This window comes from Hemitrygon akajei, chromosome 17 (assembly GCF_048418815.1).
Source record: "Hemitrygon akajei chromosome 17, sHemAka1.3, whole genome shotgun sequence".
NCBI classification, from domain to species: domain Eukaryota; kingdom Metazoa; phylum Chordata; class Chondrichthyes; order Myliobatiformes; family Dasyatidae; genus Hemitrygon; species Hemitrygon akajei.
The window spans coordinates 60,943,480-60,961,269 of NC_133140.1; the positions used below are offsets into that span (position 1 = coordinate 60,943,480).

The 17,790-nt window shown below is 40.6% G+C and overlaps 1 protein-coding gene across 2 annotated transcripts in view; it reads left to right on the forward strand.

The window, feature by feature from the left end:
• Positions 1–1,834: 1,834 nt before the first annotated feature.
• terfa (telomeric repeat binding factor a) overlaps positions 1,835–17,790 on the forward strand; it is a 38,816-nt gene continuing 22,860 nt past the window's right edge. The window contains exons 1-5 of one of the 2 annotated variants that reach the window (XM_073070275.1): positions 1,835–2,113; positions 8,596–8,673; positions 11,848–11,960; positions 13,821–13,907; positions 16,616–16,753. In XM_073070275.1, coding sequence (XP_072926376.1) covers positions 1,873–2,113; positions 8,596–8,673; positions 11,848–11,960; positions 13,821–13,907; positions 16,616–16,753 — 657 coding nt within the window. In that variant the 5' untranslated portion in view covers positions 1,835–1,872. The remainder of the gene's footprint in view (positions 2,114–8,595; positions 8,674–11,847; positions 11,961–13,820; positions 13,908–16,615; positions 16,754–17,790) is intronic. The other variant, XM_073070276.1, reaches the window with a different exon arrangement.

Sequence of the window (17,790 nt, forward strand, 5' to 3'; positions counted from 1 at the left end):
AATTCTACTTTCACGTAAATCCAAGGAGTGAGAACTTTTCCTCCGAGACACGTCTCTTCCCATTGTAGAGATAATGGGGAAATGATCACTCCCCACATTTGTATCATTATAGGGTCTCTAGCGAAACACTTCTTTTTGGTAATCTATTTAGTAAGTGCATTTGTAACATCAGGCTTCATCTAAAGGCCCTTGGCTCAGAGAGTCCTTTTTCACTACTTTTAGCTTACATGAACAATCTGTTAAATGTACAGCAGCTACCTCTGAAATACACATTGTGGTGTCACAATAATGATGTTGCATATGTCACTGTAGGATATATTTATGATGTTTGACAAAAGGCACTGGGCACCACGATGGGATAGTTTAACAGGTGATTGAACAGAATAGGCCTATTCGATCTGGACATTAGAAGAATGAAAAGTGATCTTACTGATATTTTTAAGGTACTAAAGGGAAATTGCAAGGTAGATGTGATGTTGGTTTTTCCCTTGGCGAGGCAAGTTTAAAACTCAGAGCATGGTATTGAGAAGAGGTTGATGAAATATCTAAGAGGGTTAACACTTAGTTAAACAATAGCAGCCTGTTTTTCTGAAAGAAACTACTAATGATCAACAGATGTGCTAATTTTGTTATTCAATGCTGAGCAATATTTCTTCTTGAGGGTAGCCAGCTAGGGTTTTAGGATGCTTATCTCCTTGTGCAGTCATGTATAGAGATAGGATAGCTCCAGTCTGTTTTGTGCATTTAGGCCATTATGCCTATTTTGTAATTAGTCTTTCAGTACTGTCAAGCAACAGATAAGTCTGACTCCAGCTTGGTATCACAGCTTGTGTGGAGGTATCTGAATGAATATGTCTCTTCTGTAAGGGGAATTGTGAGTTAACTGGCGGATCGGGCAGGAATACTCACAGATAGACTGTTTGAGCGACTAACTGAGTAAACCCCGGGTGCTTTGAATAAAGAGTTTGTACTTATACGATCTCTGAGTGACTTTATCCAGAATGGACTTCCACAGGGTGATTTATATTTGACATTCTGATCTGAGAAGAATTTTTGCCCTGAAGCTTATGAATTTTTTGAATTCTTTGCTATGACAGATGGACTTCTGAAATTTAGGTGTGCTAAGGATAATGGAGAACAAGAGAGAAAAATGGAATTGAAACCAATTTAAGAAATAGGATGTGGATTTTACTGACCAGCATGACCTAAGAGGATAATACTTTGAACTTGGGAGACATAGATTGCAGATGTTGGCATGTTGAACAACAGACAAAATCCTGGAGGAGCTCAGCAGGTCATGTGTTATCTTTTGAGGGAAGTGAACAGTTAATATTTCGTGTTGAAACCCTTCATTTGGACTCTAGGTCTTGATCTGAAACATCCACTGTGCACTTCCCTCCACTGATGTTGCCTGACTTACTGAGCTCCAGTACTTTGTGTAATGCTTAAACTTATTTGAACGTTTATAAAAACATTATCTTGCAGTATAAATTATTATAATCTGGGTAATCACGTTAATAAACATCATATATATGAAGATTATAAAATGTATTTCCCCTAGCTATAAGTAGGCTTCCAAGTTTCCAAAGAATGGAAGCATTGAATGTGGGCGTAGTTGAGGATGGAAGTGACTAATCGCTCTCAGTCACTGGTGTTTGCTGTGTGCTATCAATAAACTAGCATTCCCAGGAATTGAGTGAGGGGAAGAAGTATATAATTTCGACTGTAAGTCTCTCCCTGCAGCAAACCGCAGCTTTAGCCCTTCACAACATGGAGGTTTGTTGTGCCATTCGGTGGCGCGATGCATCATGGATAGTGAGGCTGTGACGCCTGAGTTACGCGCAACAGTTTCCGTTTTAGTTTAAGTGCGAAATGGCGGGGCGGTTGTTTGGGAGATCGGAGGTGCAGCTTAGAGGATCAGCTGGAGGTTTGGTGGAATCTGAAATGGGGATAAGATCAAACTGCATGTCGTCTGGCGGAATTGAAGCTGATCTCCGGAATCCCGAGCGGTTGGTGAACCATTGGATTTTGGAGTTTAACTTCCATTGTGCTGTCCAGGCTTTTCGAGATGGCGAGTACGAGGAATTTTGCGCCATTCTAAATGTGATTACGGGTGAGAATGAGATTACGTTTTAAAAAGTCAGATTAACAAACGGGGACAAGGCCAGTTTTAAGTAAACTGTGGGGGAAAACAAACGTTGGAAAAACTCAGCTGACTATCCTGGAAGGAGAAACTTAAAAGTCCAGGCCCGAGACCTTTCAAAAGAGGGATGCACCTATTTCCAGAAAATGTAGTTTCAGTTTTTTTTAAAGAAAATGTAACCTGCTAAATTCGTTATTGGTGAGCTTGCTGCGTTCGCGCATCACTCTTTGGTTATGTTTCAGAATAAAAGTACTTTTTTTTAAAAAAAGCGAGACAAAATCTGCAGATGCTGGAAATCCAGCAACACACGCAAAATGCTGGAGGAACTCAGCAGACCAGGCAGCATCTACGGGAAAAAAATATAACAACGTTTCGGGCCGAGACTCTTCATCAGGACTTACAAAAGTTTAAGTAAAAGCTATTAAGTAATAGATAAGTATCTGTGAAAATTTTCACGAACTGTATTCAACTCATCAGGTCAGACAGCAGTAGAGGAGAGACAAAATCATTCAGCTTTCCTACTCTTCAGAGAGAGAAACAAATTGGTCTATGTTTAAATTAATTCATTTGGTTTATTATTGTCACGTGTCCGGAGGTACAGTGAAAAGCTTTGTTTTGCATGCCATCCATACAAATAATTTCATTACAACAGTATACTGAGGTAATACAAGGGAACACAATAACAGAGTACAGAATAAAGTGTTATAGTTATAGATCATGCAGAACAGGTGCAGGTCCATAACAAGGTAAATTTCAAGATCAAGAGTGCACTTTATTGAGGCAATTCATTAACAGGATAGAAGTTGTCTTGGTGGTACATGACTTTCAGCTTTTGTATCTTCTACTTTATGGGAGGGGGAGAAGGGAAAATGTTTGGGATGGTTAATTATGATGGCTGCTTTACCAAAGCAGCACGAGGAGATGGTCTGTGGAAGAGAGGCAAGTTTCTGTGAGGTGCTGAGCTGTGACAACAACTCCGCAGTTTCTAGCAGTCTCTGTCAGAGAAGTTGCCATACCAAGCTGTGAGCCTCTGGACTGAATGTGTACCGGACAAGGCAGAACTAAGGGATAATATCCGATTGGGTGAAATAATAGTGCCAGTTGAATCAGGCTAACAAGAACAGTATGCTAGAGTGGCATGGTAGTGTAGTGGTAGCAGAATGCTTTACAATTCCAGCAGTCTGGGTTTAATTCCCACTGCTGTCTGTAAGGAGTTTGTACCTTCTCCCCGTGACCGTGTGGGGTTCTTGGTGTATCGATTTCCTTCCACAGTCCAGAGATATGCTGTTGTTGGGTTAATTGGTCATTGTAAATTGTCCCGTGACTAGGCTGGGATTAAATCAGGGGTTATTGGGCAGTGTGGTTCTCAGGGCTGGAAGGGCCTATTCTGTACTGTATGTCAATCCAGTTGGCCCTCCTTATCCGTGAGCTCCGCATGCACGAATTCAACCAACTGCGAATCGAGAAAACCAGAAAGTGCTCTTCCAGCACTTGTTGTTCGAGCATGTACAGACTTTTTTCCTTGTCATTATTCCCTAAACAATGCGGTATGTTACGTACCCCATAACTGGGTTAGCAGACCAGCGGAAATTGAATGATACATTGCAGTCTGGTGGTACTGTAACTGAAGGTGTTTATTAGTAAACTAAACAATACAGTATCAAAAATGCCAATATACATATAAAACAGGTTAGCAATAGTAAAAACAGAAGTGTAGGAATAAGGATCAACAGTAAAAAACAAGCTCTATCAAAGTTTAGGGGTAAATGAATTGTCATAAGCGAATATAGAGTTCAGTTCGTACTGAGGTAGTTGTTGCAATGTTAGAGAGAGAGAAAGAGAGTGAGCAAGAGATGAGCAGCTGCAGCAGGCAAACCTTCCGTCGTCGTCTTGTTCCGTTGTACCGTTGGGTTCACCGATTGTGACCCTTCTGTTCCAGGCTAGACTGTTCTTCAGTGATGGACTCGTCACCCAGGCAAGGGCGGACACACACACAAGTCCCCACTGTTCTGCCTTCATCCACCGTGCTCCAGACCGATTCTCCTGAACCGATCCTCCAGGCCCCCACCTTCCTGTGGGTGCACAACACTTTCAGTGTCCACTGGTGTGTCTGAGGGTGTCTCCCCAGACCTGTCTTTTATCCCCACTGACGGGGTATCAGCCATCCATCAACTCCACATGTCCATGTCCATCAAACTAGTCCACTCCCTGCTGTCTCAGCAAGAATGTTAACAAGTAAAGAAGTATCCTTGCAGCAAAAGATTGTTTACCTTTCCATCAGTGAAAAAGCCATTATACATAAATCATTCTTCTCTCTCCCTCTCCCTCTCCCTCTCCCTCTCCCTCTCCCTCTCCCTCTCCCTCTCCCTCTCCCTCTCCCTCTCCCTCTCCCTCTCCCTCTCCCTCTCCCTCTCCCTCTCCCTCTCCCTCTCCCTCTCCCTCTCCCTCTCCCTACTTCTGTTCTTCATATCTCTCTCTCTCTCTCGTGCCTCTACCTCTGTTCTTCATATCTCTCTCTCTCATTAGCAGCATAGTTCCCGGGGGGGGGGGGGGGGGTCCCCTTGGACCCCATTTCCATCTGGTTTGTTCAGCACACATAGCAGGTGTCACATGGAGATAGCAATCTCACATGGTGGATTGGATAGTGGACTACTTGACAGATAGACCTCAGTATGTGCGGTTGGGAGACTGTAGGTCTGACACGGTGGTCAGCAGCACAGGAGCGCCGCAGGGAACCGTACTGTCTCCGGTCCTGTTCACCCTGTACACATCAGACTTCCAATATAACTCGGAGTCCTGCCATGTGCAGAAGTTCACTGATGACACGGCCATAGTGGGGTGTGTCAGGAATGGGCAGGAGGAGGAGTATAGGAAACTGATACAGGACTTTGTGATATGGTGCAACTCAAACTACCTGCGTCTCAATATCACCAAGACCAAGGAGATGGTGGTGGACTTTAGGAGATCTAGGCCTCATATGGAGCCAGTGATCATTAATGGAGAATGTGTGGAGCAGGTTAAGACCTACAAGTATCTGGGAGTAAAGTTAGACGAGAAGCTAGACTGGACTGCCAACACAGATGCCTTGTGCAGGAAGGCACAGAGTCGACTGTACTTCCTAAGAAGGTTGGCGTCATTCAATGTCTGTAGTGAGATGCTGAAGATGTTCTATAGGTCAGTTGTGGAGAGCGCCCTCTTCTTTGTGGTGGCGTGTTGGGGAGGAAGTATTAAGAAGAGGGACGCCTCACGTCTTAATAAGCTGGTAAGGAAGGCGGGCTCTGTCGTGGGCAAAGTACTGGAGAGTTTAACATCGGTAGCTGAGCGAAGGGCGCTGAGTAGGCTACGGTCAATTATGGATAACTCTGAACATCCTCTACATAGCACCATTCAGAGACAGAGAAGCAGTTTCAGCAACAGGTTACTATCGATGCAATGCTCCTCAGACAGGATGAAGAGGTCAATACTCCCCAATGCCATTAGGCTTTACAATTCTACCGCCAGGACTTAAGAACTTTTAAAAAGCTATTATTAATGCTTTTTGAGATAGTGATTTAGATGCATATAATATTTTTTTACTGAGTTAAGTATTGTATGTAATTAGTTATGCTACAACAAGTGTATGGGACATTGGAAAAAAGTTGAATTTCCCCATGGGGATGAATAAAGTATCTATCTATCTAGGTATAACAACTATTTACATAGCAGTTACATTGTACTGGTATAAGTAACATAGAGATGATTTAAAGTATACGGGAGGATGTGCGTAGGTTATCGTGGATCGGGATCGAAAAAAAATTAGAAGTTCTCTTACTAAGTAAGTCGGAACGGCTACATCCAGTATTATTTAGCGTCAGTTAATCAAATGTTTATCTTAGAAAATAGTGTATATATTTAACCTTTATATGCATAAAAAACACTTAAGAAACTTATGTATTCAATAATTAAACCACTGTGTTGCTTAGTAATAATTGTAGCTTTCATCAGGCTAGGGCCTTTCTCACTTTGTCCTTTAAAATTGTTCCAATCGTTGATCGACTAGCCTAATGCTTTTCCAATGACACCTCTTTCTGATTGCTTTATTATTTCCACTTTATTTTCAATTGTGATCGTGATTATTTTCATGAACAGAAACACTGTGGATTCAGAGCTCTGCTGGGTCCTAAAGACCTCCGCTCGGAGACAGGTTAAATAAGGTCAGAAGTTCCGCTGGGTCCTAAAGTCCAGCGCACTGAAACAGGTTAAATAAGGGACTTGAGCATCCTCATTTTTTGGTATCTCTGAGGGGACCCGGAACTAATCCTAACCCTAAGGAGGGCCGACTAAATAAAAATAGCAGGTCAGGCAGAATCTGGAAAATGAAACGGATACTTTGGATTTGAGATTCTTCCTAAAAGTTTCTTTGTCACTGTAATGTGTTCATATATCTCAGCCCAAACCGTTGACTGCTTGTTTCCATGGTTGTTGCCCGACCTGCTGAGTTCCTCCAGCGTGTTGTACATGTTACTTTGACCACAGCATCTGCAGTGTACTTTGTATTCATATATCATGATCCTTCCCTTTCATTCCACCTATCTCCATTGTTCAATAGATAATTCTGTGACCTAGGCTAAGTGGTTTTTCTCTCAGTTCTGATCAGAATCAGGTTCATTATCACTGGCATATGTCATGAAATTTGTTGTTTTGTGGCAGCAGTACAGTCTATGCAGTAAACAGCGAGGTATTTTCATGGACCATTCAGAAATCTGGTGGAAGGGCAGAAGTGGTTCCTAAAAGGCTTCTGTATCTCCTTCCCATTGGTAGTAATGAGATGAGGTCATGTCCTGGGTGGTGAAGATTTTTAATAATGGATGCCTCCTTTTTGAGGAAGGATACCTGACCTGAAATGCTATCTTGTCCTGCTGACCGTTTGAAAGTTTGTAGTATACCATCAGCAAAATTACTGTCCTCTTTCCAAGGGAAAGTAGAAATAATAATCAAAGGGAGTATTAGTGACATAAGGATTAAGTGCACGAAGTTTTGTTGGTCTTGTAATTTCATGGACTTAAATGCTGTTGTGGCGACCCACTTTGCACAGGCGAACCGGCTCACAAATAGCCAGCGCGTGGGGGGGGAGACTTTGGTAATGCACCTTTGATGTCATTTCCGCCTGGAGAGGGCAGGCGCTAGGGACTTAAATGCCAGTACAGCGAAGTTTGAATAAACTAGTCTCGAAACGACTTACCGACTGCGTGTCGTTATTTCAGAGCTATGTGGAGCACATCGCTACACTGTAATTAAACTTCATCCATTGTACCAAAATAGATATTGCAGATGGAAACTAAATAAGCTATGATCAAATGGCATTGCAGATTTGATCGGCTGAATGGCCAAATTCTGCACCTTTGTCAGGGTCTTATGAAAGTTCCAGACTGAAGGAAGATCTTGGACAAAGTGAGTACAAAAATGTTACAGAATTCAGCATGGGGTTATGACAGGCTGCATCACTGTCTGGTATGGAGGGGCTACTGCACAGGACCGAAAGAAGCTGCAGAGGGTTGTAGATTTAGTTGGCTCCATCTTGGGTACTAGCCTGCAAAGTACCCAGGACATCTTCAAGGAGCGGTGTCTCAGAAAGGCAGCATCCACCATTAAGGACCTCCAGCACCCAGGGCATGCCCTTTTCTCATTGCTACCATCAGGTAGGAGGTACAGAAGCCTGAAGGCACACACTCAGCGATTCAGGAACAGCTTCTTCCCCTCTGCCATCCGATTCCTAAATGGACATTGAATCCTTGGACACTACCTCACTTTTTAAAATGTATGTTATTTCTATTTTTTGGGACTTTTTAATTCTATTCACTGTATATATACTGTAATTGATTTACTTATTATTTTATTGTTTTTTTTTCTATATTATGTATTCCATTGAACTGCTGCTAAGTTAACAAATTTTACGTCACATGCCTGTATGCCGGTGATAATAAACCTGATTCAGATGCTGAGAATGCATTTGCTGGTGACCAAAGCAAGTGAATAATGGTTGGATTCCAGAACTGTAGAGAAAGTAATCCTTGTAAGTACCGGAATGTTACTTCAGATAGACAAACACCTGCCTTTATCAGCTGGGACTTGAAGACTTCTTCACATTGAGTGATTACAGATCAGAAATACCTAGAAGTCAGTGAATGCTGAATTTCTTTGAGGAGCCTTTGAACACAATATTGAATCTTTTCCATTGTCTGCCTGGTAATCTCACATGAGAGAGAGCTCAATAGATTTGAAAGTCTGTTGTGCATTGGATCTCAGCTATCCAACATAGCAGAAAAGCTGTTTCTGTTAGAGTGATAAATAAAGAACATAGATTTTGATAGAATGATTGATGGGAAAAATCTGTAAATTTGTGTATTTGCTCAAAAGATATTTTAAAAATCAGGTTTTTAATAATATACATTTTACTTTATTTCAAATAATAGCTGTCCTTAATCGACCGTACATCGACACAGAGGAGATTGGAAAGAATCTGCTCACAATACAATTTCTAACCAAATTTGGTAAGTAATTTACTTATCTAGGCTCTTAATGGGAGTTATTATTTCTGACTTTGATATTAGCATAATACTTTGAAATATTTTTCTGACTTTGTTCTCATAAAGCTTTCAAATTTGTTAACTAAGTTCTTGGATTTTCAGCCACATCAGTATCTACATCCCAGCTACAAATGAGGAGAGGCCCTTTTACATTAAAGTGTGGTGGTAGAGCAGTGATTAATGGTTTAATAGAAACTTAAAGGAGCTTAGGGTTTCATAAGAAAATGCGTAGTATATTAGAACACTGGAACTTACAATTAACTTTTACCATAAATTCCAGTGTATAAGCTGAGAATTTGGCCCTAAATTTTAGTCCTACAATTAGGGGGTCAACTTGTACAAAGGGTGCCAACTTTGGGGAAAAAAACAAATACACGGAAGACAGGTCATATTTATTGGCTGTTTTTGAGTCAAATTGGTTCCACTGTCAACGCATGAATTCTTTGGTTTGTTTAAACTCGCATCTAATGGCTGAAGCATGGACATCAAACCACCGGGGATGACTGCAATATTTATATTTTCAGCTTTCATTGCTGCTTTTGTCTCACCTGACAAGTGCGCTTTGAACATGTCCCAGACAAGTTGTGATTTTTCTTTCCTGACACCTTCAGGACGTAGACGCCACACCTCTTTAACCCACTTCAAGCAACTTGCTTCGTTCATCCAGCAGCGTTCTTGAACATAAACAACACCCCACGGGAATTTTCTGAGCAATCTTTGTTTTTTGTCTCACTACAAGATCATGTCTATTCATAAATTGGGTGAACCAACTTCGCGTAGCTTTGAAATTTTTGCTGACCTCACGGTGTTTTTCATCCCATTTCAACGCCTGAACTCTAATCATTTCTCTGGTATCAATGTATCCAGATGATCGCTGGTGATTCACCCAGTCTAAGACTATTTCTTCCAGTTCTGGCCACTGGCATGATTTCCCGCAGTTTGCATGTTTCGTCTTGGCATTTCCCTCAGCATATCCTCTGCCTTTCTCCACTCTCTCGTTTACACTAAACTTCTTAGCAGCTGCAGAATTATTCATTCCTTTAGCAAAATCAACAACCTTCAGCTTGAAGCCAGCATCATATCGCATTTGTTTTAATCTTTTATACATGGTGGTCACAAACTCAATACTGAGTACACGTACTGATTCCACCACCCCGTGTTATGTTTTAACGAGATTACGATGGGCGCTAAATGGTTTCACGGGGGTTACATTTCAGTGGATTCTTTTCCATTGGAAACCTAATCCAAAATTTCTCTTCCTGATTTATTTATTAAGAATTCACCTATAACGCTGTACAATGTGTAGGCCTGTTTTCTTAGCAGGTACTAGTTCACAAAATTTCCAGGGTCCGGATCCGGCAAAGCTGAGTGCCAGCATGTGAGATCTTGTGATCGTTTCTGGTTAAATCAGAAACCTCTACAAAAGGGGTCGGCTTATACAAAGGTAACATGAAAAAGTCACTTTTTTAACCTTGAAATTGGTTGGAGGGGGGGTCGGCTTATACCCTGGAATATATGGTATTACTGGTTTGGTCACAGCTGGAGACTTGTTTAGTTTTGATTAATACATTTTAGGAAGTCTGTGAATCCTTAAGAAATGTGAGACTGCTTCCATCGAAGGGTGGAATTTTTCTCCTAAGAACAGAAAAGATTGAGATAAAAACTGTGGATTTCAGAACAATGAGGTCTAAACAGTATAGGAAAACTGTTCTCCTTAATGATGTTACCTGTCCGGTGAGTTTCTCGTGAGCGTGATGTAATTGTCTCATGATTTTGGTATGATGTAATTGTCTCCTGATAGTGGGGTGATGGCATGTCATGTGATGGCATGTTCCGGGGAGCAGGGGAGACCGTAGTTTGTTGCGTAGTTGTTTTGTTGGGGAGTCGCAGTTGGTGGTTATGTAATCGTAGAAGGAGAGAGAGTGAAGGATTACCAGCTTCGTATGAACCCAAAGAATTGAGTAGAAATCAGTGACGTTCTGTGTGTCTCAAAGTGTTTGATGTGAATTGTGGCACACACTTTTGGTTAACCCCTGCATGGTCTTGGGTGTGTGGTGACCACCTCCGGCGAAAGGTCAGTTCCTTTGAGAAACCTTATTCTTCGGGATCTTCAGAAAAGGCATTTCTCAGCTTGGATCTGCGTCGACGGTTTTCTCTTTTATTCAAGAATTGCTCATCGCTGGTTCCGGAAGACTCCTCTCACTTACTTTATGAATCATCTGGACTTTAATTTAACTACCACTTCAAGACTGTGCTTGAACAAGATCTATTAAGAATTATCTTTAAGTTCGACTGTTTGATAACTATGGACGCATAGCACTGTTAACTTCCATTTAAGTTTGTCATTTGTTTACTTTTCCATGTTTTTGAGTAGAGGGTAATAAATTTTGTAGTTTATTTATAAAAACCCGACTCAATTTCATATCTACTGCTGCTGGTACGTAACAATGGAGATACTGAGAACCAGAGGCCACAGATTTCAGATCTTTTCCTATACTTGTTTGTGACTCATTCCTTTGAGAAGGTGTTAATAAACTGCAGATGAATATACCTCTATGGTATCCTTTGGCTTTTATTTATTGAGCTACAGTATGGAATTGACCATTCCAGCCCTTCGAGCTGTGCCACCCAGCAACTCCTGATTTAACCCTAGCCTAATCATGGGACAATTTACAATGATCAATTAACCTACCAACCAACCAGTATGTCTTTGGACTCTGGGAGGAAACTGGAGCACCGGGAGGAAACCCAAGGGGTCAAGGGTAGAATGTGCAAGCTCCTTACAGATGGCGGAAATCTAATAGCAATGAAAAAGTGAAAAAACATTGACATACCTGGTCAAGATGGTGTGTGTTTTGGCAAGAAATCTGTGCCAGCTCCTTTTATTTTGATGCTAGAGGCCTCCATGGTTTTGGAGGTATACTTAAATGGTATTATTGATTTGTTAGGTGGTACACAGTGCAGCTACTGTATGATTAGTGTGTAGAGTTCATTGCAAAAGGGCACTTGAAGGAATTGTTGGGTTAGGAGAGAGTGAGAAATGGATGACCATGTTTCTTTGCTGAAAGCCTAACACAAATTTGAAGAACAAATTATTCAACTCTGTGCTATCATGATTTATGATCCTTTGATTTTCAGGGAAAGATACCTTTCCACTGGAATCTGTTTTATCAATTCTGGACCAAATGAAAACAGAGTTATCACTGGATGAGGGTTTGTTCCAAGAGACCAGAGGAGCTTTGGTGCAGCAGGTTAGTTTAGCACTTGTGTTTTTTTTTTTACCAATTCAATTTTTTTGTATGTGAGATTTTAGTACAACAGAATGACTGATATAACTTATTACAATGTAGCCTTACAAAATAGGACTTACATAGTGAACGGTAAGGCACTGACGAGTGCAGTAGAACAGAGGGAACTGGGAATACAGATCCATAATTCCTTGAAAGTGGTGTTACAAATAGATGGGGTAGTAAAGAGAGCTTTTGACAGTACAGGCTCTTCAGCCCTCCATGTTGTGTCGACCCATATAATCCTTAAAAAAAGTACTAAACCCACACTACCCCATAACCCTCCATGTTTCTTCAATCCATGTGCCTGTCCAAGAGGCTCTTAAATACTCCTAATGTTTTAGCCTCCACCACCATCCCTGGCAAGTTATCCCAGGCACTCACAACCCTCTGTGTAAAAACAAACAAACTTACCCTGATGTCTCCCCTAAACTTCCCTCCCTTAATTTTGTACATATGCCCTCTGGTGTTTGCTATTGGTGCCCTGGGAAACAGGTACTGACTATCCACCCTATCTATGCCTCTCATAATCTTGTAGACCTCTATCAAGTCCCCTCTCATTCTTCTACTCTCCAAAGAGAAAAGTCCCAGCTCTGCTAGCCTTGCTTCATATGACTTGTTCTCCAAACCAGGCAACATCCTGGTAAATCTCCTCTGCACTCTCTCTATAGCTTCCACATCCTTCCTATAATGAGGTCAGCAGAATTGAACACAAACATTAACTTTCATAAATCAAAGTATTGAGTACAGGAGATGGGGTGTTATATTGAAACTGTATAAGATGCTGGGAGACAAAATTTTGACTACTACGTGCAGTCTGGTCACCTAATTGCAAGAAAGATATAAGATTGAAAGAATACAGAGAAAATTTACAGGGATGTTGCTGAGATTTAAAGACCTCATTTATAGGAAGAGGTTAGGAAACTTTATTCCCTGGAGAATGAGAGGTGTTAATACAAGCAGGCTGTTTTTAGTGAAGTTGGGTGAAACTAGACTAGAGGTTATAGGTTAAGGCTGAAAGGTGAAATATTGAAGGGGAACATGAAAGGGAATTTGTTCACTCTGAAGGTGGTGAGAGTGTGGAATGAGATGCCAGCACAAGTGGTGGATACAGGTTCAAGTTCAACATTTAAGAGAATTTTGGCATTTAAGTACATGTAGTGGAAGGGTATGCCAGGTGCGGGACCACAACAGTTTGGCATAGACTAGATGGGCCAAAGGGCTTGTTTCTGTATTGTAGTACTCTGACTATGAGTAGTCAGGTGTGAGATATTTCTGAGGCATTGAAGTAAGATGTGATATAAATGTAACAATTAGTAATGTCCGAGTATTTATAGTAAGTAAGCGTTCTGGTAATAGCTTTTAGTCATACCTGACTTACTGATTTTAATTCATCTACTACAAGGCTTTGAAGAAAGCATCTACCTATTAGTCAGCTAAGTCCAGCAGTCAGCATTTCAATTTCATCAAATTTAAAATGGTTGCCAAGATTAACAGGAAAATTTGGTATTGTATTATCTGAATATTTCAGGTGTTATCTTGAAAGGATGCTAAGATGATGTACAGGGGATCTAAGCCTCTTGGGTAATGCTTGGGATGCAGAAAATCTACAAAGACGACAATGGTGTTGTCACAGTTAACTCCTAGAAGTTGATTTTCTGCTTTTCTCCTTTACAAGATGGGCTCTAGGAGTAGTAACCATTGATTTTCCTAAATTGTAGTTCATGAATCGTGAATCATGTTGAGATGATTGGGAGTCAAAGTTTTTGCAAAATTAGTAAGTTTTTTTCTGCATCATGAATAACATTTTGGTCTTCTCTAAAGGCTGTGGTTGAATCTATTAAGAATAACCGTTTTCAAGAAGCATCTAAGATTTTGGAGCAACTTTGCAGTAAGGATACTATTGACCAGGTATGTTTGGGGTAATTACTTAATCTGGGGTGGTAAAATAAGGTTTCTTTGTGTTGTGGCAGGCATTATGTTATATTATTGGTCTTTGCTGTTGTCATTTTTTCCACCCTGATAACAATGGTTGTATACATTTGTATCAGGAAAGAAGGAATAGAAGTATAACTCCCATGGTCTTGCTTAAATAGTATGTGTAATGTTTTTCTTGAATCTATTGTGAAGTAAGTTGCAATTCAAGTTTGCCATGAATCTGAAGGTTTGTCAAGCAATGTGCTTGGGTTTGAAGGATATGCCAAAACACAAATCTAAAGTTTTTCAAAAGGTGCAGGAGGTGGCCATACTGCCATTTGGTTAATCTATAACATGTTTTTGATCATGGAGAGAAATATAGCAAGGAGGAAAGTCTTTCAAAATGATGCTCAGAGTGGTAGTGTGTTGCACTCTATTAGTAGAAATGCTGATAATGTCCTTTTAGTAGTAGTTGAGCAAAGAATGGAAGCATTGTGCACCAACTCCACTCTGATTTCTGGATTTAAAAAGCTGCTGGAGGAATTCAGTCAGTTAAGGAATTCAGTCTGTGGAAGTAAAAAGGTGGCCATGACCAGGCATCGGGACTGGGAGTGTGGAGGGAAGTGGAGTGGGGGGTGATGGGCAGATAGGCAGGTGGAGGAAAGGAGAGGATGGTATACACAAAGGATGGAAGTTGATAAGTGGAAACAAAGGAGGGATGATGGGCAGACAGAGCCTGGTAGGTGAGATAGTAGGGAGTGTAGTCAAGGAGACAAACACAGTTGAATAGGAGTCTGAGTAGTGGGCATACAGATCTACAAACAATAAGCAAAAGGAGAGGAAACATAAATGGACTTCATGGAGTGGGAAAGGAACATGAGAAGTGGATTACCTGAAAATGGAAAATTCATTGTTCATGCCATTGGGTTGTAGGCTCCCCAAGTGGGATAGAACGTACTTTTCTTCTAGTTTGCAATTGTGCATATCAATTGCCCAGTCTACCATTGATCTTGTCAGTGTAAAAGAGGCTACATTGAAAATACTATAGCAACTAGATATGAAAAGTGGTGGACAGTTTCTTCCAAACAAAAGCTAATGAAAGCTTTGCCAGTACCAGATGTTAGTCTGTTAAATGCTTGTGTTGCCATTTCTGGTTAAGCAAAGCCATTAAGCAATATTTGGAATCCCAGTAATACTGAACCTATTGGTTTCAATCTCATTGATTATTTTTTGTTGTAGTCTTCTAACTGAAGAGTCTAAAGTTACTCATCTTTGAGGTGACAGTTGGTTATTCAGTGTCTCTAGAAGAATGTTATCAATACTGTGTAACACTACTATAGTTGTCCCTGCGTGCATCAACTCCCATGCTGAGGAATCTGAACTTCATTGAAATCCACTCAATAAATTTTGACGGCTTGCTGTGTTAACTGCCACATTCTTTGCAGTTTTAAAATAGAGCTCCCTTATTTGTAAATGGTTAGAAAATTGCAAATAACACCAGCTACATTCCAGTCAGCAAGAGACTGAAATAGGAACGATTTGAAACACTCTTATCAGTCTCATTAGTGTAGGCCATTGATAATGGTTGGTCTGAGTAAGTACGTAATAGATAATGGTGAAGAAGTACTAATGGAGATTGTGATTCTTCCATGTAATATAATAGTGCTATATCAATTATAACTGTGTATACAAGATTAGGTTTGTAAATGATTCGATCCAGTTTCTGCTTCATTTTTGCCATGGCTTGAGTTGAAGATAATTGGAACAAACTCCAAGCTACAGTGGATTCCAGCTCATTGGGACACATCAGGACCAGATCAATTTGGCCAAATTAAGCAGTTCCTTCAATTTGCTGGAGTTAAATGGAAACAGTAATAAAGGCATAAAAATGCAAACTACTCTTTAATTGAGTAACAAATCATGTATTTAAATGAAATACAGAACATATTAGAACACTTCCAGAACTACTACAGTACTATAAAATTGTGTATTAGTTCCTTATAGTTATCGAAGGAGGAATTCATACAGTGTTTGCTGCCATGTTTTTTAATTGTAAATGAACAAATCAGCACAGACAGATAGTGCAGATAATGGACTGCTTTCAATGATTGCATCTTCCAATTCATTTTCATTGTAACATTCAATATGATTATCAACACCTTTGAATTCTTTATAGTTCCTAACTTGTAGAGGTAGTGAAATAGTTTCATTTTCACTCACAGCTGTTTCTGGCATCTCTAAGCCTGAATGCTTGGAATTGTAGTGAGCGAAATAGTTCTGAATTGTCTTCCTGTGTATAACTTGCCAACTGTCAGTGACAAAAATTGCAACCTTTTGAACACACATACATGCAAGTGATGCTGTTTAAAAACTGTTCACTCTAAGCGTGGTGTAGTGTCATAACGCTACACGACATGCACGCAGGCAGTCTCTTGTCCCAATTAAGTGGCATGGTGTCCCAAATAAACAATGAGAAACCTGGCTGTTCTCTCGATTTTTAATTATTTGTTCTCTGAGTTGTCCCAAATACTCGGCTGCCCTGATTAACAAATGGCCCAATTAACTGGAATCCACTGTAATAATGTATATAATGAAATAATGAATATTTATACATGTAAAAATGAAGTGCAACTGTAGCAGTTGTACTTTTAATATGTGCTTAGAATATGATTTGATTTTTAATTGTTATTTGCTTATTTCAGAAGTTGCTTTCAAAAATCATTAAAGAAAAGAATTCATCTCATCCAGATCTAGACCTCTTATCATACAGCACTTTGAAAAGGAGAATGTTGTGCTTTGCAGAAACACTGATTGGCAACTCGGAGCCATTTCTTCTTCTCGTATGTGTTCTGATTAATTTATTTTGTTGTTTGGTGTAGTATGCTTCAGAAATTTGCAAAGTATTTCAATTATATGTTTTCTATAAGTGTTCATTCACAATATTAAGTTCAGCTATCATCTCGGTCGTGGTGTATGTCCCACCTCAGGCCCATGTCAAGCAGGCTCCAGGTGAAGTGAGCAATGTAGTCAACAGGCATGAAACAGCACGCCCAGATGGCTTCTCCATCATTTTGGGGGATTTCAACCAGGGCAGCTTGAAAAAGTCTGTAAATAATTATCACCAAGATATCACTTGTGGAACCAGAGGGCCACTGTTATACTGCCATCGAGAGTGCTACTGTGCCATTCCATGCCCACACTGAGGAAAGTCTGATCACCTGGCTGTACTTCTACTTCGTCAGTATAGGCAGAGACTGAAGACTGCAGCACCAGTAGAGAGGACCAAGAAGGTGTGGACAAGGGAAGTGCAAGAGTACTTGCAGGACAACTTTGAGTCAGTGGACTGGATTATATTCAGGAATTCATCTTCGAGTCTGAATGAATATGTCACAGTTGTCGCTAACTTCATTAAAACCTGTGTGGATAAGCGTGTGCCTATGAGAGCATACTGTACATACCCGAATCAAAAGCCATGGATGATCCAGGAGATTTGTAGTCTGTTGAGGGTTAGGTCTATGGCATTCAAGTCTGGTGATCCAGGATTATACAAGAAGGCCAGGTATGAATTGCAGGGGGCTAACTCAAGAGCAAAAGAACAATTCCAATCAAAGTAAGAGGCAACATTAGACACATCGAATTGCACAAAGTGCAGATTTCCTTGTGTTTGCAGGCCATTACTTCATACAAAGCAAAACCAAATAAATGGCAGTGAAGTTTCAGTGCCAGATGAGCTCAGTGCCTTTTATGCTCACTTTCAAAAGGATAATGAAAGTTCAGCTATGAGGATCCCTGCAGCATCCAGTCACCCCGTGATCTCTGTCTCGGAGGCCAACGTCAGAACGCCTTTTAAGAGGGTGAACCCTTGCAGGGCGACAGG